At 45.5% G+C, this 26,304-nt stretch overlaps 6 protein-coding genes and 1 pseudogene across 14 annotated transcripts; 3 read left to right on the forward strand and 4 right to left on the reverse strand.

Moving 5' to 3' along the window:
- The first annotated feature begins 137 nt into the window (after positions 1-137).
- LOC9635861 (callose synthase 3) lies at positions 138-9,313 on the forward strand. Of its 3 annotated transcripts, XM_024684637.1 has the most exons (44): positions 139-508; positions 564-789; positions 852-952; positions 1,007-1,125; positions 1,179-1,272; positions 1,339-1,449; positions 1,499-1,603; positions 1,653-1,745; positions 1,800-1,891; positions 1,948-2,074; positions 2,127-2,264; positions 2,309-2,391; positions 2,440-2,533; positions 2,584-2,706; positions 2,760-2,877; positions 2,926-3,257; positions 3,322-3,374; positions 3,425-3,485; positions 3,533-3,614; positions 3,666-3,715; positions 3,771-3,857; positions 3,906-4,028; positions 4,099-4,190; positions 4,242-4,332; positions 4,384-4,562; positions 4,610-4,733; positions 4,783-4,883; positions 4,944-5,088; positions 5,142-5,293; positions 5,343-5,452; positions 5,504-5,614; positions 5,659-5,727; positions 5,782-5,980; positions 6,034-6,142; positions 6,206-6,325; positions 6,372-6,487; positions 6,538-6,621; positions 6,678-6,790; positions 6,839-7,068; positions 7,124-7,921; positions 7,983-8,033; positions 8,082-8,267; positions 8,316-8,943; positions 9,012-9,313. In XM_024684637.1, exons 2-43 carry the CDS (start codon positions 639-641, stop codon positions 8,553-8,555), a joined length of 5,757 nt encoding a protein of 1,918 aa, XP_024540405.1. In that variant the 5' UTR covers positions 139-508; positions 564-638; the 3' UTR covers positions 8,556-8,943; positions 9,012-9,313. The 3 variants fall into 3 exon arrangements, with proteins under 3 accessions (XP_024540406.1, XP_024540407.1, XP_024540405.1); XM_024684638.1 differs by having other exon boundaries at positions 138-508; positions 6,678-7,068; XM_024684639.1 differs by having other exon boundaries at positions 138-508; positions 7,983-8,267.
- LOC112349716 lies at positions 9,035-9,757 on the forward strand. The gene is made up of 2 exons (XM_024684636.1): positions 9,035-9,449; positions 9,520-9,757. The coding sequence occupies exons 1-2, from the start codon at positions 9,061-9,063 to the stop codon at positions 9,701-9,703; spliced, it is 573 nt and encodes a 190-aa protein (XP_024540404.1). The 5' UTR covers positions 9,035-9,060; the 3' UTR covers positions 9,704-9,757.
- Positions 9,758-9,796: 39 nt separating this feature from the next.
- On the reverse strand, positions 9,797-10,612 carry LOC112349726 (annotated as a pseudogene).
- A 347-nt stretch (positions 10,613-10,959) lies between these two features.
- LOC9635190 (pyruvate dehydrogenase E1 component subunit beta) lies at positions 10,960-12,667 on the reverse strand. The gene is made up of 4 exons (XM_002979728.2): positions 12,443-12,667; positions 12,306-12,391; positions 12,186-12,226; positions 10,960-12,115 (listed from the first exon to the last, which is right to left on the reverse strand). Exons 1-4 carry the CDS (start codon positions 12,528-12,530, stop codon positions 11,134-11,136), a joined length of 1,197 nt encoding a protein of 398 aa, XP_002979774.2. The 5' UTR covers positions 12,531-12,667; the 3' UTR covers positions 10,960-11,133.
- Positions 12,668-20,268: 7,601 nt separating this feature from the next.
- Positions 20,269-21,489, reverse strand: LOC112349727 (pentatricopeptide repeat-containing protein At5g13270, chloroplastic-like). The gene is made up of 3 exons (XM_024684678.1): positions 21,115-21,489; positions 20,728-20,993; positions 20,269-20,629 (listed from the first exon to the last, which is right to left on the reverse strand). The coding sequence occupies exons 1-3, from the start codon at positions 21,487-21,489 to the stop codon at positions 20,269-20,271; spliced, it is 1,002 nt and encodes a 333-aa protein (XP_024540446.1).
- A 1,004-nt stretch (positions 21,490-22,493) lies between these two features.
- LOC9635864 (pyruvate dehydrogenase E1 component subunit beta) lies at positions 22,494-23,979 on the reverse strand. The gene is made up of 4 exons (XM_002979731.2): positions 23,842-23,979; positions 23,716-23,792; positions 23,628-23,668; positions 22,494-23,566 (listed from the first exon to the last, which is right to left on the reverse strand). The coding sequence occupies exons 1-4, from the start codon at positions 23,945-23,947 to the stop codon at positions 22,585-22,587; spliced, it is 1,206 nt and encodes a 401-aa protein (XP_002979777.2). The 5' UTR covers positions 23,948-23,979; the 3' UTR covers positions 22,494-22,584.
- Positions 23,980-24,122: 143 nt separating this feature from the next.
- On the forward strand, positions 24,123-26,269 carry LOC9635865. Of its 7 annotated transcripts, none has more exons than XR_002993502.1 (7): positions 24,123-24,158; positions 24,210-24,526; positions 25,321-25,472; positions 25,558-25,685; positions 25,739-25,864; positions 25,926-25,969; positions 26,034-26,269. XR_002993502.1 is itself a non-coding variant. In XM_024684778.1 (6 exons), exons 2-5 carry the CDS (start codon positions 24,246-24,248, stop codon positions 25,832-25,834), a joined length of 657 nt encoding a protein of 218 aa, XP_024540546.1. In that variant the 5' UTR covers positions 24,123-24,158; positions 24,210-24,245; the 3' UTR covers positions 25,835-25,864; positions 25,919-26,269. The 7 variants fall into 7 exon arrangements, 3 of the variants coding, with proteins under 3 accessions (XP_024540546.1, XP_002979663.1, XP_024540547.1); XR_002993503.1 differs by having other exon boundaries at positions 26,038-26,269; XR_002993504.1 differs by having other exon boundaries at positions 25,936-25,969.
- Positions 26,270-26,304: the final 35 nt, after the last annotated feature.

Consider the following 26,304-nt stretch of genomic DNA (forward strand, 5'->3'; position numbering starts at 1 on the left):
GATAGATTATACTTAAATAATGTATAATAACACCCTCAATCACATTTAGGCGCGCTCGCCAATCAATGCGAGCATAGGCATTATTATTCGATATGTACCGTGACGCTGTCGACGATTCTGCCCGCGAGCTACTACGACCTACTGCGACCCTATCGAGAGAGTCTCTCGCGACAGCGATCGCGACACCTCTCTGGTGCGCTATCGATTCGATCGCTTTCGCCGCGACAGTGCCACTGCCCCTGCCCAAAAGCGCAAGCGCAATGCGCTGCCAGATAGCTGCTTAACAGGTACCATGGACGCCGCTGGAAAGCGTGATTAGGAGTGGAAGAATCGAACCGCAAGTGTTCTTGACACCCCCGGCGTCGCAATCTTCGCAGGGAGCGCCAGGAGCGATGGAATAAATGGCGGCATTCGCGCTGGGACTATCGCTGTTCATCGTCTAGGGCGCCGTGCGCGAGGAGCAAGAACCCTGGGGTTTTTGGCGCTGGAATGGCGCCTCGGCGATCAGGTAGCGAGCTCGCATCTCCTGCCTTTCCAGGATTTCAGGCTCACAATGCTCGCAGGTTTGGGATTCATCATCTATTGGAGTAGAGATTCGATATTACGCCGCCTCTGATCGATCTCTATCGCCGTGAGCAATGACGACGAGGCTACCGCGGACGTTCACCACCGGGACGTTCCCGACCGAATTCGATAGCGAGGTCGTGCCATCGTCCTTGGGTCCTATCGCCGCCATACTCCGTGTTGCCAATGAGGTCGAGCAAGACAGCCAACGAGTGGCTTATCTTTGTAAGTTTTTGTATAGCGATTCTGGTCGGTTTCTTATCTATGTTCTTCTCGTGGATTGATAGGCCGCTTCTATGCTTTCGAGAGAGCTCACTATGATGATCCTTCTTCGAGTGGTCGAGGAGTCCGGCAGTTCAAGACGGCGCTTCTGCAGCGGCTGGAGAAGGTCTGGAGTTTATTTTTTTTTCGCTCTCTTGGTGTTCTTATTTCTTTTGGGCAGGATGAGGAGCCCTCCAGGCTTGCGAGGCGTGAAAGAAGCGATGCGCGAGAGATGCAGCGCTTCTACCAAAACTATTACGACAAATACGTCAAGGCTTTGGAGGCCGACCATCAGGACAGGTCTCATAGCCATGAATTTGAATGTAAAGCTTCACTGTGATTTGGATTAACAGGGCGTCGCTTGCGAAAGCTTATCAGACAGCTGGTATTTTGTTTGACGTACTCACGTCTGTGACACGGCAAGACGGAGCGGAAGTGGATTCTGAAGTATAGTTTCTTTTCGTTGTTTATGTTCTCGCAAAATAGTTTTTCTTACAACAATATTTTGTGCAGATGCAAGCTATGAACACTGATGTGACCAAGAAGAAAAAGGACATCAAGCACTACAACATCCTTCCGCTTGATGCCGCCGGCGCGTCCCAAGCCATCATGAAACTAGAAGAGGTACGTTTACCTTGTTCGCTAGTCGGGTTTTCCAATTTATGGTTTACAGGTCCGGGCTGCTCATGATGCAATAGCGAACGTTCGTGGTTTGCCAAAGAGAAAGGAAGCACCCTCAGACATTCTCGAGTGGCTTCAAGTGATGTTCGGTTTCCAGGTGTGTTTTTGTTGTTCCGATTTCTCTCAGTTTCAACGATGAATTTCAGAAGGATAATGTCGCAAATCAACGAGAGCATTTGATATTGCTCCTTGCAAATGTCCATGTTTCTTTAGACCCAGAGCCGTCACCACTGTATAAGGTTTGTTGTATGGCTACGAAATAATATTTGACAAGTTTTTTTTGTTTTAAACAGTTGGATCAGCGTGCAACAGAGATTGTCATGAAACGAATGTTCAAAAACTATAGAACATGGTGCAAGTTTCTGGGGCGCTCAGACAAACTAGAGTATACTGCTCTACTTTTTACTAGGTGCATGGTTCTGATCTCACACAACGTTACAGGCTTCCTGAGATACAATTAGAGGTGCAGCAGCGGATGATCTTGTACATGGCATTATACCTTTTAATATGGGGGGAAGCTGCAAACGTTCGATTTATGCCCGAGTGTTTGTGTTACATTTTTCATCATGTGAGTGAACTTCGTATATCCGTACGGATGTTAACCAAGTTTAAGCTTGCAGATGGCGTCTGAGTTGTCGGGAATGCTTTCTGGGAGAGTTAGCTATGTCACTGGCGAGAATATAAAACCAGCCTATGGGAGCGAGGACGAGGCTTTCCTTAAAAAAGTCGTGACACCTATTTACAATGTGATTTTCAAGGTATGTGAGCTTTGGTTTTTCTACTGCTCATGACGTATCTGCAGGAGAAAGAGAGTAACAGAAACGAAAGTGGCGGCAAGCCGCATTCTTCTTGGCGAAATTATGATGATTTGAACGAATACTTCTGGTTTGTACATAGACACCCTCTTGGAAGTTCTAACAACTCAACGTGCAGGTCTAAAACGTGCTTCCGTTTGGGCTGGCCTATGAGAAAAGATGATGAATTTTTTGTTGGAGCGGCCGAAGAAGCACATAGCAGGTCTTCAAAGGTATTTTCATACTTCATTATCTTAAAAGGCCTACTGTTTGTTTTTTACAGTTAGCAAGATTTTTACCTCGAAAACCAAGTTGCTTAAAGACAAATTTTGTAGAAGCTAGATCGTTTTGGCATTTATTCAGAACCTTTGATCGCATGTGGACGTTTTTTATCCTCTGGCTTCAGGTGAAATCTCGTTTTGATTGGCCTTTTTAAAACATTGTTTGTTGCTTTCACAGGCGATGATTATCATTGCTTGGAATGGATCTGGCTCTCTAGGGGCGTTGTTTGAAGGTTCAGTGTTTAAGAAGGTTCTTTCTGTCTTCATCACGGCTGCTGTTCTCCGGTTCTTTCAAGGTAACTTCTGATGTGTTTCATAACCAGGTACTAACACTTTGGAAACAGCTCTCCTTGATATAATATTCTCCTTCAAAGCACTCCATAGTCTCGGATATGTTGGTTCGATTAGGCTTGTATTGAAAGTTCTGGTTTCTGCTTTTTGGATCGTTATCCTTTCGACCAGCTACGTCCACTCCTGGGAACATCCAACAGGACTGACGAGAACCATTAAAAATTTGCTGGGACATAATGGGGGGCCTTCCGTGTACTTGGTAGCTGTGATCCTGTATCTCGTACCAAATGCCATCGCAGCTATTTTTTTCTTGTTACCATGCGTGAGGCGAGTTGCAGAAGAATCAGATGCAATTCCCGTCAGAATTCTTCTTTGGTGGTCTCAGGTAAGTTTCTTTTTTGTACACCTTATAGCTTCGTTTGTTTCTATGTTTTTTTTTCTTGCGACAGCCACCGTGCTACATTGGTCGAGGGATGCATGAGGAGCCTTTGCATCTTTTCAGGTAAAGATCTTTGACTATTCTTTGGCATTTGCTAATATGTTTGTTTTCAGCTACACGTTTTTTTGGATAGTACTCATAACCTGCAAGTTGTTATTTAGCTATTACGTGGAGGTAATCAAATTGCAGATTTTTCTTCTTGCTTTTTACTGTTTTTATAGATCAAGCCTCTTGTGGAGCCTACAAAATTTATTCTAGATTTTACTAACGTTAGATTTGCGTGGCACGAGTTCTTTCCTCATGGTAATCTTAGCGCAAGGCGTATTTGATTTTTGCACTCACTCGTTATTTCAGCAAGAGGGAACATTGGCGTCTTGATTGCACTGTGGACACCGGTTATTCTTGTAAGTTGTGCTTTATCTCATTTTCTTTATTTAATTTTGCACATTCTTCATGCAGGTGTATTTTATGGATATTCAGATTTGGTATTCTATTATGTCGACAATTTGGGGAGGTGTTGTTGGAGCATTCATGCGACTTGGAGAGGTAAACGTGATGTCCACAAGCACGAAAGTGAATGCATTTTTGTCACAGATAAGAACTTTAAGTATGCTGCGATCAAGATTTCGTGCTTTGCCAACAACTTTCAACTGGAATCTGATACCTTTAGAGAGCTCGGTTAAAAGAAAATATCAGATTCTAAGGAAGTTTAAGGCTGTACGTAAAATCGCTAACCGTGCCCTTTCCAAGCTATTATTTAATCTTTCTCTCACTCAATCTCTTGCAGTTTGAGCATAACAAGTTGGAAGAAGCAAGATTTGCTCACCTCTGGAACGCTGTTATTGAGTCTTTACGCGAAGAAGATTTTTTAGATGACAAGTAAGTACTTCTATTTGTTATTTGTTCACTTGTGATTGGCCATTTCTATAGAGAAAAGGAGTTGATGCTACTGCCTTACTCAGCAGATCCATATCCGAGTAACAATATTATTCAATGGCCGCCATTTTTACTGGCTAGTATGGTCTGTCTCCTTTTTGTCGTTTCCAGCTCGGAACTTACAGTTTTTCCTTAGGCACCTATGGCTATAGAAATGGCCAAAGAGTATGCTGAAGTGCAAGGGGAAAATGTGGAAGACGCTCGTCTTTGGAACAAAATCAAAGAAAATGAGTACATGCGCTGTGCTGTGGAAGAATGTTACGAGTTTCTTAAAAACATTCTGTTGCGCGTTGTAACTGGGGACACGGAGAAAAGGTGAGTTACCGGTTTGGCAATTTTTATGTTGAATGCTCTGGCTACAGGCTTATCCATGATTTGCTGAAAGAACTGGAGGATAGGAAGGCCGAGGGCAAGCTCCTGGAGAATTTTCGTATGAATGACCTTCCTTTACTGGCTGGCCATTTTGTTCGTTTCCTCGAATTTCTGGTGAGGAAATGGATGGTTATGCTGCTCATACTTTGTGATTTTCGTACAGGACAAGCCGGACCCTTCAGACACTGCACGGGACAAAGTTGTTCTCCTTCTACAAGATATGCTAGAAGTTTTTATGCATGACATGATGGTCGATGATACGAGGTAGAAAGTGTAACATTTAGAATTTTACTGCATTTTTACTTTTGTTTTTTTTTTCTTTAGAGAGAAGTTTGAGTCCAGTCATGGACTGAACATGAAACCCACCGACAACCAGTCTGTCATGGGTGGCAAAGGAAAGATACAATTTTTTGCCGGGAAAGATTCCATTTTGTATCCTCTACCTGAGGACCATGCCTGGAGTGAGCAGGTAACTTCTTTCGTTTTTGTTTCTGCTATAACCTCAGCTTTTTCTTCTACCAGATAAAGCGCGTATTGTTGCTCCTTACTGAAACAGAATCCGCTATGGATGTTCCTAAAAATCTGGACGCTCGTCGACGAATAACCTTTTTCACCAACTCGTTATTTATGAAAATGCCTCCTGCACCTCGTGTTCGAAAGATGATTCCCTTCAGGTAATTCACAGTTCCATAAAATGATGTTCTTTTGACCACATTCTCTTAGTGTTTTGACCCCATTCTACGAAGAGGAGGTTCTTTATTCAAAGAATGTCATAGAGGAACCAAATGAAGACGGCGTGTCCATACTTTTCTATTTGCAAAACGTTTATCCAGGTTTCTCTTCCATAACTCTGGGCATGTTTGGGTCCTAACATAGTCCTGCAGATGAATGGAATAAGTTCCTTGAAAGAGTTAACTGTAGTACCGAGGAGGAAGTAGAAGAAGCTGCGCTTCGTGATTGGACGTCATATCGGGGACAAACTCTCTCGCGGACTGGTACGATTTACCTGCAATCTTTTGTGTTCTGATGGTGCTTGTAGTGAGGGGGATGATGTACTACCGAACTGCACTGGAACTGCAAGCTTTTTTAGATTTAGCCCCTGACGAAGGTTGGTCTACTACATGTATAGAGATAATTCTAACATTTTTACCTTCGTTTCTAGATGTTTATACGGGCTTCAAAGAAGTGTCTAAGCGTCGAAAGGAAGAAAAAGGACAAGATTCTTTCTGGGCAAAGCTGGATGCTATCGTTGACATGAAATTCACTTTTGTTGCAACCTGCCAAAAGTTTGGTCAGCAGAAGCACTCGAAAGACCTGAAGGAGGCGTCAAAAGCTCAGGACATACAGAAACTAATGACGAAGTATAGATCAGGTTTTTCCTTGCAATCTGGTGTTTAAAGGAAAGCTTTTGCAGGTATCCTTCACTGAGGGTTGCTTATGTGCTTGAAGAAGAACCATCGAAGGGTAAACCGCAAAAGTCGTATTATTCTGTTCTGTCCAAGGCTGTGGATGGCCGGGATGAGGTATAATTTGTCATGACTAGCATTTCTTGTATGTTGTTTCTTCACCATTGTTTTCCATCGCAGGAAATATATAAGATAAGACTTCCTGGGCCTGTCAATATTGGAGAAGGCAAACCTGAAAATCAAAATCATGCCATCATTTTTACCCGTGGTCTGGGTTTGCAAACTATTGACATGAACCAGGTATATTTTACTCACTGCAAATACTTGAGCTCCCGCTGTTTATCAGGAAAACTACCTTGAAGAGGCTTTCAAAGTACGCAATCTTTTGGAGGAATTCAAGAGTAGGCATGGAGCTAGATTCCCTACCATTCTAGGTGTGCGAGAGCACATTTTCACCGGAAGGTACCATTTTGAATTCGATATTAACTTTCTAGACGTATTGTGCATTGCAGTGTGTCTTCTTTGGCATGGTTCATGTCAAATCAAGAAACAAGTTTTGTTACCATAGGACAGCGCGTCCTTGCTACTCCTCTAAAGTACGTGTATACCTTTAGAAGACCTTGATTCTAACTTCGGAATACATTCTTTACAGAGTACGTTTCCACTATGGTCATCCAGATGTGTTTGATAGAATTTTTCACATTACAAGAGGAGGAGTTAGTAAAGCTTCGAAGGGGATCAATTTGAGCGAGGATATTTTTGCCGGTAATGTTCCATTGAAATCGAAACCAAAGCTGACTGTTGCGGAGACAGGTTTTAACTCGACTCTACGCCGTGGACTTGTTACGCACCACGAATACATTCAAGTGGGGAAGGGTCGTGACGTAGGTCTGAATCAAATATCAATATTCGAGGCAAAAGTGGCAAACGGGAACGGTGAACAGACTTTAAGTAGGGATGTCTATCGCTTGGGCCACCGCTTTGATTTCTTCCGAATGCTTTCCTTCTACATTACAACAGTGGGATATTACTTCAGCACCATGGTACTGCTTAACCTTCACTCTTCTCCGTTCTAATAAGTGGTTTCTCATTTCTCAGATAGTCATTCTTACAGTATACGTCTTCTTGTACGGGCGACTCTACTTAGCACTCAGTGGACTGGAGAGGTCTTTTGTCAGGGCAGCACAACAAAACACTGATAGTGCACTCCAATCAGCTTTGGCTTCGCAGTCGTTGATTCAGCTGGGTCTATTGATGGCTCTACCCATGGTGATGGAAATTGGACTCGAGAGGGGATTCCGTATGGCACTCAGCGACTTGATTGTCATGCAGCTACAGCTCGCCTCGGTCTTCTTCACATTCACTCTGGGCTCCAAAGTTCACTACTATGGACGTACCATCTTTCACGGGGGTGCCAAGTACAGAGCAACAGGTCGCGGGTTCGTGGTGAGGCACGAAAAGTTCCCTGATAACTACAGGCTCTACTCAAGAAGTCACTTCGTCAAAGGCTTCGAGCTGATGATCCTGCTCATTATATACGACGTTTACGGATCGCAGACAAGGAATGCCGTCTCGTACGTCCTCATCACATTCTCCATGTGGTTCCTGGTGGGAACGTGGCTGTTTTCCCCTTTCCTCTTCAATCCATCGGGCTTCGAGTGGCAAAAAATCGTTGAAGATTGGAACGATTGGAACAAGTGGATATCCAGTAAGGGAAGGATTGGAGTTCCTGCCAACAAAAGTTGGGAGTCCTGGTGGGAAGAAGAGCAAGATCACCTTCAGAATACAGGTTTTCGCGGCCGTGTCTTTGAAGTGATCCTTGCTCTGAGATTCGTCCTCTACCAATATGGTATTGTCTACCAGTTGAACATCATGCGGGGAAACAAGAGCCTTTCCGTAAGTAAAAGCTGGCCTTTTGATACACTGTCCTGTTCTTACAGTTATATGTTTTTTGCAGATGTATGGTCTATCCTGGGTTGTTATTTGCGTCGTTCTATTCACATTGAAGGTACGCACAGGCTTCGACTTCACTTTTCTGATTGGACTGTGTTTGCAGGCCGTTTCTCTGGGACGAAAGAAATTCAAGGCCAATTTCCAGCTCGTCTTTAGGATGTTGAAGGGAGTCATATTCGTAGCGGTCCTCTCAGTAATCGCTGTGCTTTTCCGCTTTGCTCACCTGACAGTAGGAGACCTGTTCGCCAGCATTCTCGCGTTCGTTCCCACAGGCTGGGGTTTACTTCAGGTTGGTAACTACATTTCCTTGGATTGGTTTTGATAAACGTGTCTACAGATATTTCAAGCATGCAGGCCTGTTATCGTCACGTATGGGATGTGGGACTCGGTACAGGCTCTTGCACGAACGTACGAATACGTCATGGGGCTGTTGCTCTTTGCGCCTGTTGCGATCCTAGCTTGGTTTCCATTCGTGTCCGAGTTCCAGACAAGGCTTCTCTTCAACCAGGCCTTCAGCCGTGGACTGCAAATATCCAGAATTCTGGCTGGTAAACGGAAGAAGGTGGCCGACGACTAGTACAGGTGAGCTAGATCGCAGGTCCAGGTATAACAACTATGGAGGATCTTAAGCGATATACTTAGTTTGAAGACTTGAGGTTATTAAACGTCGGGGCTAGATCGCGTCCAGGTATAACATTATGGAGGATCTTAAGCGATCTAGATGGTAGGCCGGGTGGGCTTCTCGACACGAGGAAATTAAACGTCCAAGTGACGTGGACTGGGAGTTTTTTGGAGGAGAGACGTGTCCAGAGCGTCAGAACATCAGAGGGTGTCCGTCCAGAACATCAGATCGTCAGAGCACCATGGTCTCTGGCAAGCAAGCCAGAGGGAACCGGACGGTGTCGTCAAGGACAATGAGGGTGGCTGTGACGCAAGCAAGAGCAAAAGCGACTCCAAAGTTGCAGGTAAGCTGCTTCAGCCGGAAGACGATCCGGAGGAGACGTTTGCTGACTTGCAAGGTTTGGAAAAACAGGTAGAAGCTCACAAGCGCGAGGGGAAGGCAACCAAGCGGCCGAGGACTTATGCTCCAGATTTCGACGGAGAGCACAACCATTACCACCCGAGGTTCTTCCTGGCGCCACCGCGGCCGGCATACCAGCCCCTCGTTGATGAGGAGCGTGTCCGGCTATAGCCAGACCCCAAACGTGCGGCTTCCGGAGTCTAGGCCTGGTCTTTTGCGCCAAGACCCCATTGCTCGGTCTAGTCTCGTTCACAAGCTCGTCTTTGTAAGGCTTTGGTTCTCAATACAAGCGAGAGGGAGAGTGAGTTTTGGTATCATGGAGAACAGTGTGGCGCTCAAGTGTAAGCTACCTGCGGTTTTGGCGAGCTCGAAAGCTCCAAGGGTGGCGGCGTCGCGAGTGAATCCAAGCGTCCAGCGAGTGAAACCAAGCGTCCAGCAGAGACGAAAGGGGTAAGTAACGTTTCTTTTCGTTTCTTTTTCCTTTCGTGGCTATGGAAGTCATGGACTTCGTGATGTCCAGGAGAAGGCACTGTAACATCTGTGGCAATGGGAAGATCGTTCCTTGTGGCAAATGTAGAGGAAGAGGCGAGTCCAACACACCATATCTCCCATTCTCGGTCGACCCGGTCAAGAAGCCATGCCCGGCTTGTCAGGGGAGAGGATGGTTTCCATGCCCGGACTGTCATCCTCCTCCAAGCCAGTAAAAAAAAGAGATTTTCCAAAGGAGCACACATAAAACCAATTTCTTCCTTGTTTTCCAGGCAAGATTTGATCGTCAACCACAACCAGCTCAAGTCCTAGCCTGTACACAGTGCTGCCTGTACAGCCTGTGCGCGGAAATCCGCCTCTCGGGATCCATAGCCGCGCTCCACCAGAGCCTTCGCGGTCTGGAGCACGAAGTGCCGCATTCTCAAGTCAGGATGGTAATATCCTTTCCCGGACGAATTCGTTCGACGGCTTTTTCGAGGCAAAGCACGTACTCCTCATCGGGAATTCTCTCCTTGAGATCGTGACGTGCTCGTAGAGGATAAGCGGGTTGTCACTGATCCCGGTGGCGTGCGAAAGCAGCTTGACTTCCGGGCTTGCAAATGGTGGCGTGCTCCACTCCTTACAACGCAACTGGCCACCCGAGGTGTAGCATCCCCACGCTGTTGGAGATCTGGTTGTAAGCCAGCAGCAAGAATCCCATGTTCATGCCTTCCACCACTATCCGGAAACCCGTCATGGCAGCGCCGATTCCCATCGCCGTGAAGGCGTTCTCGCAAATCGGCGTGTCCAGGACGCGCAAGTCGCCAAACTGAGCCTCCGTAGTGGCCGACGTCCTCTCCCATGACGCACACTGTGGGATCTCTCGCCATCTCCTCGAGACCTTCGCGGGCATCGAAGAGCAAGATGCCGTGCCTGGATACAGATGTGATCAACCTCGCAAAGAAAAGATTTGCGTTGGCTACAACTGTGAAAGTTTTTGCAACCTGGTGTACACTGCCTGTCCAAAGCTGTGGATGGCCAAGACTAGCTTCACCATTCTTTCCATAGAAAATTTATAAAATCAGACTTCCTGGGCCTGTCAATATTGGAGAGGGCAAACCTGAAAATGAAAACCATGCCATCATTTTTACCTGGTAGTTTTACTTGTGTCTGAAGTCCCCGCTGTTTATCAAGACAACTACCTTGAAGAGGCTTTTACGCAATCTTTTGGAGGAATTCAAGAGTAGGCATGGAGCTAAATTCCCTCGGGGATGTACAGGCTGGGACGGGACTTGAGCTGGTTGTGGACCATTCTATCAGTGCGAGAGAACAATTTTCAATTCGATATTAACTTTACAGACATTTTGTGCTTCTTTGTCATGGTTAATGTCTAATCAAGAAACGAGTTTTGTTACCATTGCACAGTGCGGAGAGGATGGTTCCAGAAAAGAGGTTTTCTTCAATGGCTATGAGCTTAAAAAAAAACTGGATATTTAATAAGGCTCGTGTTCTTCAATGGTTTCCAAAGCCACTAAACAAGAATTTTTTTCCAGGTATCAACTCGAAAAACTGGTAATGTTCTTCCTTATTGTAAGAATGGATTCGAAGAACTTCCACTCTCGCCGGGGAATTTAAGAGCGTTTGTCTTTGTCATGATTGTGGAGTTTTAGATGAGACCTTGCAACATTTGCTCCACTTTCACAATGATCTGCGCCGGCTGTACCACCGTCGCGTCCTCCAGCGTTGCAGCGTAAGGTGTCGGGACGTCCTGTGACGACAAACACTCGGGCCGGCCATCGAGGAAGTCCCAGAAGTTGTCAACAATCGCAGCTCTCAAGCTGGCTCCAATCCCGCCAGTTCTCATGCACTCCTCCACGATGAGAACCTTGTGCGTTTTCTTGATCGAGTTCCCAATCGTGAAGAGATCAAAAGGCTTGAGCGACCTGATGTCGATGATCTCCGGATCATACCCTCGCTCCACCAGCGTCTTGGCAGCCTGGAGCACGAAGTGCCGCATCCTCGAGTAAGTCAGGATGGTGATATCCTTTCCCGGACGAACAAGCTCGGCCTCCTCGAGGCAAAGCACGTACTCCTCGTCGGGGATCCTCTCCTTGAGATTGTAGAGAAGGACGTGCTCGTAGAGGATCACCGGGTTGTCACTCCGGATCGCGGCCTTCATCAGTCCCTTTGCGTTGTATGGAGTGGAGCACGCCACCATTTGCAAGCCCGGGACTGACTGGAAGTACGACTCCAAACGCTGCGAGTGCTCGGCTCCAAGCTGCTTTCCAACCCCACCGGGGCCGCGGATCACCACCGGGATCTTAAACTGACCACCCGACGTATAGTGGAGCATTCCAGCGTTGTTGGAGATCTGGTTGTAAGCCAGCAGCAAGAATCCCATGTTCATGCCTTCTACCACTGTCCGGAGTCCCGTCATGGCAGCGCCGATCCCCATTCCCGTGAAGGAGTTCTCGCAAATCGGCGTGTCCAGCACGCGCAAGTCGCCAAACTTCTCGGCCAGCCCTTTGGTGACTTTGTAGGAGCCTCCGTAGTGGCCGACGTCCTCTCCCATGACGCACACTGTGGGATCTCTCGCCATCTCCTCCTCGAGACCTTCGCGGAGAGCATCGAAGAGCAAGATCTCGTGCCTGGGAAACAAAAGATATGGTCAAGCTTTGCAAAGAAAAGATTTTAGAACTATGGAAGAAAGAAACTCACCCAGACTTTGCAGTAACTGGAGCGGATGTTTCACCCTTTGCCTGCGAGCATGAAACGTTGAGAATCTTTAGCAATTTCGACCGAGACGACGAAAGCAAATGGAGAGGAGATAGAACTTACCGCGACAGCTTTTAGCGCTAGGCTCTTGTTCTTCCTGCTAGAACTCTGAGACAACCCTCCACCAAATGCGATGGCCTGGGTGTGAACTGTAGCAAAAGCTTTCGATCAAAACCTTCCAAAACGAAAGAAGATCCTACCTCGGCTTGGAGAGAACTGGACGTTCCCGCAAGACGAAGACGAAGAACAAGGCACCAAAACCTTTTGAGCCATGGCCGCTGCTGCCATATCCAAGAAACAGGAGCTCTCTCCTTCACCCAAGCCCTTCAATCTATCGTATATAATGGGCTTGGATGTAGCATTTTATAAATCGTAAAAAACAAAAGCCAGGCAGCGATTAGCCCGAGACCTTCGACAATCGAAGCACTTCGCCAATGCCGTTGGTTCTAGATCCACAAAGAGGAGCCACCCAAACATCTGGACCGTCAATTTAGCCATGCAAAGTATTAGCGAATAGGACTCTGCCACGTTAGCAATAGAAAAAACATGTTGTTTGGTCACCAACACCTGTACTTTGTCAAATTCCATCAACAAGGAAAAACGATTTGGTTGACAAAAATGAATCTATCAAATGATAGAAAACTTTGAAATAAAAATCATGCAAAGGAAGGAAAGAAACCACATTTATCTAATGCAAAAAAAATATTGTTATCTTTTGAAAAGAAGCAAAATTTTATTTTCTTTAATCAGTTTAAATTATAATAATTATTTAACAAGATCTACTTATTAGAATAAATATCTCTATAATTAAAAATGCCACCTTTTCTTTTTAATTATTTTCATTTTAGATGATGGTGCTAGTGAACATTTAGCAATTAATTTTTTTTTGTGTAACACTTAAAAAATAAAAATGCAAATTAAATTAAAGAAAATTTTTGGTATAAAAATGAATAAAAGGAAAAAGGTCAATATTTTATGGTATATAAAAGCATTATAATATAATATTGATTAAATATAATATAAAAATATAATATAAACAGACAAATATATTTGGTTAAAGAAAATAAATGGGTAATGAATGGAAAAAGCTATTAGAATGTTTGAGACTTGACCTTTTGTTATTATCTATATAATAAACTACAATTTATATACCTTCACCAAAATTAAATTTATAGAGCATTTTTACATTGCACTAAGTGATAGGCATGTTATAGTAATATAAAAAAGAAATAACTAAATTATTAATAATTATTTTATAATTCTTTTATAAAAAATATTTTTCTAATAACTTTATGATATTAACTATAATTTTTATTTTTATATTTTAAATTTACTTAATAAAATTTAAATATTTTAACAACTTGTACTGTTTGCTAATACTACATTAAAATAATTCCAAAATATTTGTACCACTTAGCTTTGTCTCATAATTAAAGTTTTCAAAACTTTATGTTTTATGTAAAAAATAGCAAAAAATATAACATTAAAATATTTATATAAATAATTTTAATTTCTTTATCCTTCTGATATATAAATAAAAATTACTTATAATTCTTAAAATAGCTTAAACTTTTAATAATAAAATAATGATTATATTTGTTAAATCATGATATAAGTAATATTTATGTAAAATATGTAATATTTTATTAAAATCACTAAATTTTTAAATTTAAATTACATTTCATCTTAAAGAAAGAAATGTGCATTATTAAGAGGTTTTCTTTCAAATGCATGCAATTTAAATTTAAATATTATTTACTTAAATTTTATTCTTTTAATTATATATATAGTATTAAGTATATGACATTACATTTTTCTTAGATTTTAGATTATGTTTTGGATTTTATAATATTTTAATTTATATTTTGTTATTACTTAGTTAAGTACATAAGAAAGGCTCTTTATTATTATTATATTATCATAAAAGTATGTTTAAATTATTACATAATTTAAGCTCATATGTATGTAAAAATCTTTAAAAAAACCGTCAAATTTAGTGTCAAAATAGTTAGAAAGAGTTTATTTAATTTGGTATAAAAGGATTAGTCTGAATGAGTATTATCTAATGAGAATGAGTAACTGAATACTATAGAATATCTAGAATATCCAGGCATATTCTAGATATATCCACTACCAAATCCTTAGTTAAGCAAACCAAAGAAAAAAATCAAGTAAGTATCCTTATTAAATATGTTAAATCAATTTACTAACACTTGAATAAAAGGGACTAATAAAGGAAAGTAATAGCATCAACCACCATTATAGCAATAATAGAAAAATATTCAAAAAGACTTGCCAATCATATTTACAACATGTGTCCCTAGGTATGGATTTAGCATGTACTATCTGATAACATGTTAAATCATGTTATCCTATCTCATACCATTTTATGCCATATTATTTGAGCTTTAGGTTGGGCTTATTTGATGAATTTTGGATGTATTGTTTATATGAGTTTACACTTAGCTGAGGCATATTAGCAACTTAAAATTACACTTTGATTTGGTAAAATTAATGTTACCATAAGTTATTACTATATTACTGTTCGACAAACACTGATAATATCTAGCTATCAAGACTTATTTAGGTCTTTTTTAATGAATTACAGTTTGTAAAAATAGTTTATAGTAAAATAATATAGCTTTATAAAAGATAGGTTCTAATAAAAACTTTAAAACCTTCATTTATTCAATTTAAATTTCCTAAGACTTTTAATTGACTGACTTATTAAACTTAACTCAACTTAAGTTTAGACCATAAAATAAGTGGTTGTTACTACCCTACCAAACAGCACTTTGATGCAACATCCAGTGGCTCTGCCATCTCCTCGAAAACTTTAGTAGTTGCCACAACTTCCACACTTTGCATGGAAAGCTTTACTTTTAGTCTAGCAAGGAAAGCTCGTGTATTAATAATCTCATCATGAGCTTGCAAGGTCTAGAGCAAATCTGCATAGATCAAGATAAAACTTGTCCAGTTTGAATGGGAGTGGCAGGGTATCCTGTTGAAAACTCTCCTTGCATCCTCCAAACTTCCACACCTGATGTAAAAATCCATGAGACTGTTCCTGGAAAACTTATCAGATGACACGGCTTGAACGTGAAGAGGCATGACTTTATCGAGAGTTTGGAGCAGCTTTCTAGTCTCGAGCTTGGTCTGTTCTTTAGCTGGCTATCCGGCGCAAGCGTTCAAAGAAGCAGCAAAAGTCACTCCATCGCGAGCAATCAAATTATAGCCATCACGGTCCCGAGGTTGGCCTGTTCTTCAGCTGCCATGCCGATGGAAGCGTTCAAAGCAGCAGCAAAAGTCACTCCATCGGGAGCGATCAAACTATAGCCATCTCTGTGTCGTCGAAGAAACGTCTGGAAATGCTCGTTAGCTACCTCTTTCTCGGTGTAGAAGTTCACCAGACTGCCTGCTACGAAATCATGCAGCAAGCTTTGATCGCTACAGCAAAGGTCACGGCATCCGGTGGAGCTCGAGTTTGATTTTCTAAGAGCATCCCGAGAGCCAACGATCTCTTGGCCATTGTCAGCGTAGATCAAAGCGTTCCAGGAGACAGCGTCGTGGAGGGGCATGAATCAAAGCGTTTGCGGTGCTTCCACTTCCACACTTGGAGTGCGACCAAGAGGTTGCCGGAAGCTACGTCTCTTGCGTGGATGGTCTTCCCTTGGCCTACATTCTTGCAGATTTGAGAGCGCCGAGATGGTGGAGCTCCAAGATGGCTGGATAGCTATACACATGAAGTTGCCCTAGCTACAACTTGGCATCATTGAAGAAAGAATCGAAAGGCAAAAAAAATAGCATCATTCGTAATAGCGGGAGCGGGAGGAGAGAGGCGGCCCGTTTCGAAAGCTTTGCAGGATGTCCTCAAACTCGTGCCGCGAAGCCCAAGCGAGCCACGCCCTCTCGATAACATACGTCATAAGCTCCTCGGGCGTGCAGCTCTTGCGGAGCTTGCCCGAGACGGGAGGGAAGGGCGTATACGATTCCCCACCGGCAATGCAGTGCACCCGCAGCGGAAACGGCACCACCCCAGTGGCATCCAGCACCAGCGACGCCACAACCTCCGCAAGCCGAGAGTTGCCATCCCCAAACGGCCTGAGCTTGGATCCAACGTCGAGAAATCCGCATGCGGCCACGCCAAACGCCGGCACCACCCTCTCCTCGACAGGCAACTCCAGCAGCGACGCCACCCCCGACTTGATCTCGCCGAGTTTGCTTGCCACCACAACGGCGCTCACACCCGCTCCGAGTCCCGCACCGCCGTTGACCACCCTGGCCTGGATGTCAGCTAGGGAGTGCAGGTCAAGGGCGAAGCCGGGTTTGACCGAGTGCAGGGCATATTCCAGGGCATCGCACATCCCCTGCGACTCGGCGCGCTGCTGGTCGCTGAGGTAGTCGGGGAAGTTGTACTCGAGGCATGCGCGGTTGGAGAGCGCCGAGTCCGGGTGGGGGATGAGGCGCTTGTCCCTCAGCCGCCCTGATGTGTCGCAGAAGTCGACGAGCTGTGCCTGCCACATTACCTGGGGTATCCTCGACGACGCAGCAGTAGTAGCGGCCGCAGCAATGTCCTTGACCATGTCTGATGTGCTGCGCTGCTTCTCTGGTTGCATCGTCAGCGCCCTCCACCAAGGCAGCTCCAACGGCCTCAACCTCATCGCCGCTTTGCTTGCCATCGATCCTTTCCTTCGACCCTACCGTGACTGTATATAGTCTTAGGCTTTAACCATTATTCTCGTTTGCTAAGCAACAGAGAAAAATCTATGAGACATACCCTTGAAGCTATGCATATGAAACCATACCTTGTTACAGCAGCACCATGCTTCACTCCAAGAGTAAAAGCAACAAGAGCATGGGACCAAGAAGAAGAAACAACTCACCATTTTCTTGATGGAAGACCAGGAGCTTCGATGGCAGTGCAGCCACTACTTCTCGAGCTTCCACAGCTCACATATCGATGGTGATTCCAGGCATACTTGACGGACCGCTTGTTCATCTCGAACCTCTCGAGCCGAATTTGATCAGATGGTGGAGAAGACGAGGCTGTGTACTCTAGACGCTCCATCGACTCACTCCTTTATTCCACTACCTCAAGAAATGATGAATTGCTCATAGGCCACGTCCACCAGGAAGGCAGCAACATCCGTCGTGTCACACTCCGGAACGCTCTCCAATGGAATGACACTGGCCTTGTTTGTCCTCGACAACGCGAGCGAATGTAGCATCCAAGTTCTCGCTGGCGTACAGTCCGTGTTCTCAGGGAGGCGCACATATCTTCCTCCGAGGCTGTCCTGGAGAAGCATTACCGTTACTTTTCTGCAAGAAAAGTTCTCAGTTACAAATGAATGGTAGAAAACAAAAAGACAAAGATATAAACCTTGACACTCGACCATTGCCATCGCGGAATGGGTGAATTTCTAGGAACTCCACCATGTACCGCGCAGCAAGAGTAAAGTGCTTGCAGAGCGAACATGTTTGTGTGAGCTGGTGGTCTTCCTCAGCAAGGATCTCCCACTGTAAAGGCAGTGATTAAATCGGCTAATATAATAAACTCACCTCTATGGTCAGTGCCCGGATCCACGCAGAGAGACAGCACTCAATGGCTTTCCAATCAAGAAAGCTTTGCCGCACACCATCACGTAGAGTCAAACTATAAGCGTGAGAAGTTCGTAGCTGTTTCTCCACGGGATTCAGCGCAATCACATCATCTATAGTAAGGCTCCGTGCGTCCAGCTTTGCAAGGAAATCTGGTGGCGTGTGAGGGACTCGTGGAAGCCTGGAGAGCTTAGCCACCATAGAGGACGTAGACAAAGCCTCGTGCCATGAAGGATGAGCCGACGTGCTTCTCCACGGGGAAACTCGGAAATGCTCCCCTCGCAAATCTTGCTGTTTGAAACAAGTCAAGACTCACGCAAAAGAAATAGAACTCCAAGATACCTGGTGCCTTCCCTGCCACAGTTCGTCCTTGACATTGGCAAGAAAAAAGGATGAACAAAAAGCATTAGAAGTACGTAAGGATTCGTGACGAAGCAAATGGGCCAGTACCTGGTGCAGAGCCGCGGATTGAGAATCCCGAGCAGGAGACATGGACACTAGAAAAAAGCGTTGCAATGAGAATGAAGAACTTTGATAGTCAGAGCACCTGTGGCGTGGAGACAAGTATTGGAGGGCTGTCCAACAGGCGGAGATCACTGGAGAGAACACTGAAAGCATTAAAAACAAGTAGGAGTCCTAGACGAATAAAACAACCTGGTGCAAAGGCTGCGGGTCGACTCATACAAGGCATGGACACTGGGAAAAAGAAGAATGAATTAGAAGGAGAATAGAGGTAAAATGGAGTATCGAAAGCACCTGCGACGTGGAGACTGGTATTCAAGGCTGCTCTGGCTGTCCAACAGGCTGCGACCACTGGAAAGAAAAAATGTAAAAACAAGTAGGAACCTTAGACGAATAAAACAACCTGGTGAATAGGCTGCCGGTAGAGAAGGTCGACTCATACGAGACATGGACACTGGAAAAAAGAAGAATGCGTTAGAATGAAAATAAAGGTAAATGGAGTACAGAAGAGCACCTGCGACGTGAAGACTGGTATTCAAGGCTGCTTTGGCTGTCCAACATGCTGCGCTCACTGGAAAGAAAAAAAGGAAGCATTAGAAACAAGTAGGAATCCTACAGAAAGCCAACAACGGGCCAACAACCTGGTGGATAGGCCGCGGGTAGAGAAGGTCGAGTCATATGAGACATGGTCACTAGAAAACACAAGAACAATGCGTTGGAATGAGAATGAACGTTGATAATGGACTAACCTGCGGCGTAGAGACAGGTATTCAGGGCTGATCAGGCCGTCGAACAGGCTGCAATCGATGGAAGCCAAGCGCCTTCCACAGCAGGAGGCCGGCACAACACTGTAAGGATGACACGAAAGAAAGACATGAACGAGAGAATGTTGCGGAACGATCCCTGGTGCGATGCTTTGAAGCGAATCGTCTAGAATGCATACCTGGATTCGATATTTCGAACAAGCAGGGCTCGATTTGCTTCTCCACATGCCACGAATCCTGAAATTCCAGAGGATCGATACATCGATTCAGCGAGCAGACGATCGATATTACGGACCTGAGGCCTTCACCCTGCCGACGAGAGAGCGCATCATCTTGCCTTGCCGCTCGATTACCCTAGGAGAAGGAGAATGAAGAACTGCTGGAGGACGCCGAATTTAAACATTTCCCTCCAGTGTATCCTGGCCGTCCAGTGTCCGCGTGCCGATCGATGCCACGTGTCTCACCGGATCGCAAGACATACTGCCACGTGTCGGGCATGAAAGACGGACCGCGATGCTGTCGCTCTACACTGCGTCGACGAAGTAAAGGCCGGAATGGCTTTTGATCAGTGATACTGGCTTCGTACGCTCGAAACGGGCACATCGAGGAGATCTTCTACCGGATGCCAGAGTGGGACTCGGTGTCTTGGCTCGGCTTTGCTCTAAACGGGCATCTTGGTCAGGCCGCGAATATCTTCCACTCAATGCCCGAGCAAAGCTCTGTCTCCTGGACCCGGCTATGCCCAAAACATAAACTCCACAGCCCCGTCTACGATGGGAAGTGCTCGCTCGTGTCCATAGGTATGTCGACAATGGACTACTGGATCCAGCCAGCCGACGAAACAGCACTTCAGCTGCATGATCGATCTGCTGGGCATTTGGATCACGCGCAGGAGGTCATACTCACGATCCCATTCGTTCCGGACTTGCTCGAGTGGACGTGTCTCTTGGCTGCTTGCAAGAGCCACAATAGCCTGCACCACGGAGCTCATGCCGCGGAGCGTGTACTCCCGAGAATTTCCACGACGACGAGCGCTAGCTACGTTCTTCTCCGGAACTTGTTCTCGCTTAGTGGTGGTGGCAGTATCAAAGTCTTCTAGCTTTCGGGAGTGACTCGATCCAAAACATGGCAGTAGCGGTTCTTCTAGTGTTCCACTGAGCAAAGGCTTGCCATGGTGACATGAGCCCCGGCGTCGGCTTCGTTCATATCCAGCAAAGCTTGTACGCAACTCTTGCCACCACGGGATTTTTCCACTTCCAGCAGGCACCGAGAATACTTCTCCAGATCCCGGCATTTTCTTCCAAAGCCATGCCTTTTACCAAGCTCAGAGCAGCCTCGAGTTTGCCGGCTCGGCCGTAGAGATCGACCATTGCGCTATAGTGTTCTAAGCTCGGAGAAGCTCCATACTTGGATACCATCGTCTCGAAACAGCGAGCTCCTTTCTCCACAAGGCCTGCGTGACTGCAAGCTGTGAGGAAGCACAGCAACGAGCTGGAGCTCACTCGCATAAACTCGCCCTCCATCTTGTGGAAAACTCCGAGTTTCTCCACAAGGCCTGCGTGACTGCATCTCCGGCTCTTCGTACTCGGCTTAGATCGATATCAAACTCGTGCAGTTTGAATGGGAGTGGCAGGGCATCCTGTCGAAAACTCCTTCCACACCTGGCGTACAAATCCATGACACTGTTCCCGACACTCCTGCAAAACTTATCGCCCGACAAGCTCTTCTCGGCTTGAACGTGAAGAGCCATGACTTTGTCGAGAGTTTTGAGCAGCTCTCCAGTCCCGAGTTTGGCCTGTTTTATCGCTGCCATGCCGCCGCAAGTGTTCAAAGCAGCAGCAAACGTCACTCCATCGGGAGCGATCCAACTATATCCATCTCTGTGTCGTTGAAGAAACCTCTGGAAAAGCTCGTAAGCCACCTCTCCCTGGCCATTCTCAGCATATCCCAAGATCAGAGCGTTCCATGACACCACATCTGGCTGCTTTATCCTGTCGAAAACCCTCTCGAGCCTGCTCCACCCGTCCACACTTTGCGTAGAAGTTCACCAGACTGGCCGCTACGAAATCATCGCTTCCAAATCCGAGCTTCTCAGCTTGCAAGCGTAAGTCTCTCCCCTTGAGCAGCATCACCGCCTTCTTCCCATCCTCTTTCACGGCCAAGTTCGGCCAAGCTTTGATCACTGCAACAAAAGTCCGCAAGTTTGGCAAGCATCTAGCAGCGTCCATGCCTGCCGAGAACAAATCCAAACTCACTCCAAGATCTCTGGAAGAACTAGTATCAGCATACCCGAGAAGGAGCGAGGTGACGACGTCGTGACGAACCATCCTATCGAAAACTCTGCGAGAATCCAGCAAACTCCCACACTTTGCGCAGACATCCACGAGCGAGCTCACCACAACAATGTCCTGCTCAAATCCCATCCTTGCAGCTCGAGAGTGACTGTGAAAAATGTAGAGGAATGGGAGGGAAAGCCTCGATCTTTGTAAGAAGCTCACTATGGATGTTTCTTTCCTCGCCAGGTTTGATCGCTGCAGCAAAGGTCACGGCATCCGGTGGAGCTTGAGTTTGATTTTCTAGCAGCATCTCCGTTAGCGTCTCGAGCGCCAAGATCTCTTGGCCATTGTCAGCGTAGCACAGGATCAAAGCGTTTCAGGGGGCAGCGTCATGGAGGGGCATGGAATCAAAGACCCTGGTCGCGTTTGCGGTGCTTCCACACTTGGAGTAACAAGGCTGCTGGCGACCAAGAGGGTGGATTCGTTGCCGGAAGCTATGGCTCTTGCGTGGATCGTCTTTGCTTGGCCTGCATTCTAGATTTGAGAGCTGCCAGGAGCGATAATAAGGTTGAGCTCCAGCTCAAGATGAGAAAAACTTCTTGAAAGCTTTGCCATTGCTATGTTTACTTGAAATTAGAGTGCAAGGAATAAGAATATCCGGAAAATATATTTTAATCTTAATATTATTTCAAATGGACCTGGGACAGTGGCTCTAGAGAACTGGATTGTCACATAAATTTGGTTCATTCTTGCCATGAGTTAATAAGTATCTACTTTGCAGTTTTAATTTATATTATAGAATATTCTTTTTACAATTATTATTAATTAAAAACTTTAACGATTTAAATTATAGTTGTTACACAAAATTTATTATATTATTGGTAAATTAGAAAAATATAGTTATTAAAATCTCCAGTTTATAATATTTTTAATCATGAAAATAACTAATGCTAGTATATTAATAATATAATAGAATATAACTTTTCCAAAGTAAACCATATGTTACTTGCACATAGTGTTTATAAATTTAAACACAATTTATATTAGTGATAAATAACAAACAAATTATCTTGAAAAATATCCTAAAATTTACGCTAATATTTTTCGTATATCATATTTTAAAGTTAGTTTTCTGCTCAAAAGTTATTTTGTTTCGAGACAAAAAGAATGGATCTTATTGTTTGATTAGACGAGAAACGAAAAAAAAAACTCTCTTTTTCTCCTAGTTCTAGACAAGCCGTTCTAGACAAGCCCTTGGCACATTTGCTCCACTTTCACCACAATCTGTGCCGGTTGCACCACCGTCGCGTCCTCCAGCGTCGCAGCGTATGGCGTCGGCACGTCCTGCGATGACAAACACTCGGGCCGGCCGTCGAGGAAGTCCCAGAAGTTGTCAACAATCGCAGCTCTCAAGCTCGCTCCAATCCCGCCAGTTCTCATGCACTCCTCCACGATGAGAACCTTGTGCGTCTTCTTGATCGAGTTTCCAATCGTAAAGAGATCGAAAGGCTTGAGCGACCTGATGTCGATGATCTCCGGATCATAGCCTCTCTCCACCAGAGTCTTGGCAGCCTGGAGCACGAAGTGCCGCATCCTCGAGTACGTGAGAATGGTGACGTCCTTTCCCGGACGAACAAGCTCGGCTTCCTCGAGACAAAGCACATACTCCTCGTCGGGGATCCTCTCCTTGAGATTGTAGAGAAGGACGTGCTCGTAGAGGATCACCGGGTTGTCACTCCGGATCGCGGCCTTCATCAGTCCCTTCGCGTTGTAAGGAGTGGAGCATGCCACCATTTGCAAGCCCGGGACCGACTGGAAGTACGACTCCAAGCGCTGTGAGTGCTCGGCTCCAAGCTGCTTTCCCACTCCACCGGGACCTCTGATAACGATCGGGATCTTGAACTGGCCACCCGAAGTATAGTGGAGCATTCCCGCGTTGTTGGAGATCTGGTTGTAAGCCAGCAGCAAGAATCCCATGTTCATGCCTTCCACCACTGTCCTGAGTCCCGTCATGGCAGCTCCAATCCCCATCCCCGTGAAAGAGTTCTCGCAAATCGGCGTGTCGAGGACGCGCAAGTCGCCAAACTTCTCGGCCAGTCCCTTGGTGACTTTGTAGGAGCCTCCGTAGTGACCGACATCTTCGCCTATGACGCACACTGTGGGATCTCTTGCCATCTCTTCCTCGAGACCTTCGCGAAGAGCATCGAAGAGCAAGATCTCGTGACTGGAAGTAAAGAACCAAGTGAAAAACTAGATTTTGGAGGCTGAAACTTGTAAGAACTTACCCGGATTTCGCAGTGGTCAGATTCGGAGCTTCGCCTTTCACCTACACGCATGATGGGTAAAACTTCTCTGTCGGTAGGAAGAACTTACCGCGACAGCTTTTAGCGCAGAGCTCCTGTTCTTCCTCGATTCCTCGCTCAATGCAGCTCCTCTAACGACAAGGGCGCCTGAAAGAAGGCTTCATCGAGAAATTCCCGGAGACAGCGAGCTGATTACCTCGAGCTGGAACAGCCGATGAAGAGCACCGGATCCGCCCAGCATTTGGCGGCGACAGCAGCCGATTCTCAATGCCGGGAGCAAGCGCCGCTCCTGCCGCGGCCATTGCACGATCGCGCCCTTGCCGGATCCACAAAACCCTAATCGCCGAGAGAAGAATTTATTCGCTAGCCAGCAAGCATACAATGAACTAGCGGCCAGGAACTTGCCACGTCAGCAAAACTCTAGCAGGGACCAAAATATTCTTCCGCTCTTTCATCTGTCAATCAAATCTTGTCAGTTTGTGGTCTAGGGCAGAAATGCGGCCGCGATGCGAGGTAAGCTCTCGATTTCGCCGCCCCAATCGATCGATTGCCTGCTGCTGGCAGTGGAAATCGAGCTTGGCGGCAGCGAATTAGCGGGGCATGGCAGAGGCATCGACTGTGGACGAGCTCGGGCCCAAATTCTCGCAAGAGGAGGATCAAGGCGGCCCCGATTGGTTTGAGCGCTTGCCCGAGCACGTCCTCATCGAAATTCTCATCCGCATTCCCGCTCCAAACTGGCCGGCGGCGGCGTGCGCCAAGAAGCAATGGGCGGCGCTCTTCAAGAGCGAGGAGCTGTGGCGATTGGCGCTGCTGAGAAAATGGCCTCACACCGCGGAGGTCGAGCGATGGCCCGGCCCAATTGGCCGAGGCTGTAGCAAGCGGTACTCTCTCTCTCTCTCTCTCTCTCTCTCTCTCTCTCTCTCTCTCTCTCTCTCTCTCTCTCTCTGTGTCTGTGTTTGTGTGTGTGTGTGAGAGAGAGAGAGGACATTGTTTCTTCGCTATCGCCATTATATTTCTTTCTCTGTTCTCTTTGATCTCTATCTCTATCTATCTCTTTGATCAAACTTCCACGAAACTATTCACCTTCTTCCTGTTGATCAAAGTGCTATCATCACTCTAGATCCCTTCCTTTTGTTTAACTATACACTGGTCTTCCTTTTTCATCATTCTTTCTCTTTCTCTAACGACACTGTCACTTCCCATAGTTTCTCTTTGATCAAGCTATCATCGTCTTCAACCGAACTATTCATTCTTTTCTTCGATCAAACTTTCTTCGTTATGTTCGTTTCCCTTCTCTTCTGCGAATTCTTTTATGTTTTTTTTTTCTTTTGATCTTCCTCTTCTATCATTCTTCTCTTAATTTACATTATCATCACCATTTCTTCGCTACTATCTTTCTTTGTCTACACTCTTTGATCTCTATCTCTTTGAACTTCAACGAAACTATTCATCTGATCAAACTATCATCACTCCTCTAGTTTAACATCTCGCATGGTTTCTCTTTGATCAAGCTATCATTTTCTATTCATTCCCGTTTATCAAACTTTCCTCGCTATCATATCTTTGTTCTTTCCCTTCTCTTCTTAGTCTCTATCATCTCATAAAACTAACACGTCTTTTCTTCGATCAAGCAATCGTCCTTTCTCGCTTTTTTCATTGCTCGTTCTCTTTGCAGTCGCTACAGAGCCATGCACGCGAGCAAAGCAGTGTTACCACTTATAGGCGGCGACGTCGAAGAAGTCGCCGGACACGTCTATCTCTACCTGAAAGAACAGCTCGAGTCCGCTTCCTCGGTTTCATACAGCCTTCTCCACGGAACTACAATCAGTTAAGTTCCTCTGGACGAGCGAGCGTTCTCCTCTTTTCTTTTGTTTCGCTCATTCAATGTTAACGACTGGGTATTGAATGGCAGACCAGTTCCTGGCTTGTAAGATGGCAGGCAATGAGGCACAGGCTCTGGCGTCACAGATTTGGATCGCCGTGATCAATAATCTGGACAAAACTGACCGAAGGCTCAGCCTCCTGATACGCGCGGCAGATGTAAGCTTTGTCTTCCTCCTTTCCTTCTGTCAATTCCGTAGTGTTTCCCACAGGTGTTCCTTCCATCGTATTCCAAGTCTCACGGGCTTCTTGTGGAGCGCATCGTAAGTTTCAGAGATTGTCATCGCTTCTTCAAGCTCACAATATGAGCCCCTTCTCACTGGAGCTTACATCAGAAGGTAAGCAAATCTTCCTGTTCAATACAGTTTTGTGTGGACAATCCAGGTTGTAAGTTCTCAGATCAATCAAGAACAAGGAACAAGAATCCTCTGCCTGGCTGTGCTGTGAGTTGGCTCTAAACATCTTATATGCCAAAACTCTGGATCGCTAACGACTTTTAAGTGCCAGACAGCTACGGGCGCTAGCGATGGATGTGTCCATCGCGAATCTTTAAGAAAACAAGCAAGGCAACACTAGACACACACACAAACAAAAAGAGGAGACGCACACTATATGATGAATCAAAATCAAACAAAACAAAGAGTACACCAGCTTGAGTGTCAGTATTTCTTTTCTCTTTTTTCCTTTTTCTTTTTTTTCAGTACATGTGGAGCAGCTTTTCTTTTGCGTCCATGTCTCACAAATATCTAAAAAGAATAACCTCTTCTGCCAAAAGGGA

The sequence above is a fragment of the Selaginella moellendorffii genome, unplaced genomic scaffold (genome assembly GCF_000143415.4).
Source record: "Selaginella moellendorffii unplaced genomic scaffold, v1.0 SELMOscaffold_42, whole genome shotgun sequence".
NCBI classification, from domain to species: Eukaryota; Viridiplantae; Streptophyta; class Lycopodiopsida; order Selaginellales; family Selaginellaceae; genus Selaginella; species Selaginella moellendorffii.

Excerpts from the sequence above, each read along its gene's own strand:
- LOC9635861 (XM_024684638.1), top strand. The coding sequence starts at position 639 with ATGACGACGAGGCTACCGCGGACGTTCACCACCGGGACGTTCCCGACC. Across the intron at positions 1,604-1,652 it reads AAGTGATGTTCGGTTTCCAG|AAGGATAATGTCGCAAATCA; the intron begins GTGTGTTTTTGT and ends GATGAATTTCAG. Across the intron at positions 5,453-5,503 it reads TTTGCAAAACGTTTATCCAG|ATGAATGGAATAAGTTCCTT; the intron begins GTTTCTCTTCCA and ends ATAGTCCTGCAG.
- LOC112349716 (XM_024684636.1), top strand. The coding sequence starts at position 9,061 with ATGCTCCAGATTTCGACGGAGAGCACAACCATTACCACCCGAGGTTCT. Across the intron at positions 9,450-9,519 it reads GTCCAGCAGAGACGAAAGGG|GAGAAGGCACTGTAACATCT; the intron begins GTAAGTAACGTT and ends CGTGATGTCCAG.
- LOC9635190 (XM_002979728.2), bottom strand. The coding sequence starts at position 12,530 with ATGGCAGCAGCGGCCATGGCTCAAAAGGTTTTGGTGCCTTGTTCTTCG. Across the intron at positions 12,392-12,442 it reads CCAGTTCTCTCCAAGCCGAG|TTCACACCCAGGCCATCGCA; the intron begins GTAGGATCTTCT and ends CTTTTGCTACAG. Across the intron at positions 12,227-12,305 it reads TAGCGCTAAAAGCTGTCGCG|GCAAAGGGTGAAACATCCGC; the intron begins GTAAGTTCTATC and ends TCATGCTCGCAG.
- LOC112349727 (XM_024684678.1), bottom strand. The coding sequence starts at position 21,489 with ATGGGATTTGAGCAGGACATTGTTGTGGTGAGCTCGCTCGTGGATGTC. Across the intron at positions 20,994-21,114 it reads ATTTCGTAGCGGCCAGTCTG|GGAGAGGTGGCTTACGAGCT; the intron begins GTGAACTTCTAC and ends GAGAATGGCCAG. Across the intron at positions 20,630-20,727 it reads GTCATGGATTTGTACGCCAG|TCACGCAGGCCTTGTGGAGA; the intron begins GTGTGGAAGGAG and ends CCGGAGATGCAG.
- LOC9635864 (XM_002979731.2), bottom strand. The coding sequence starts at position 23,947 with ATGGCCGCGGCAGGAGCGGCGCTTGCTCCCGGCATTGAGAATCGGCTG. Across the intron at positions 23,793-23,841 it reads ATCGGCTGTTCCAGCTCGAG|GCGCCCTTGTCGTTAGAGGA; the intron begins GTAATCAGCTCG and ends GCCTTCTTTCAG. Across the intron at positions 23,669-23,715 it reads CTGCGCTAAAAGCTGTCGCG|GTGAAAGGCGAAGCTCCGAA; the intron begins GTAAGTTCTTCC and ends TCATGCGTGTAG.
- LOC9635865 (XM_024684778.1), top strand. The coding sequence starts at position 24,246 with ATGGCAGAGGCATCGACTGTGGACGAGCTCGGGCCCAAATTCTCGCAA. Across the intron at positions 24,527-25,320 it reads GGCCGAGGCTGTAGCAAGCG|TCGCTACAGAGCCATGCACG; the intron begins GTACTCTCTCTC and ends TTCTCTTTGCAG. Across the intron at positions 25,473-25,557 it reads TCTCCACGGAACTACAATCA|ACCAGTTCCTGGCTTGTAAG; the intron begins GTTAAGTTCCTC and ends ATTGAATGGCAG.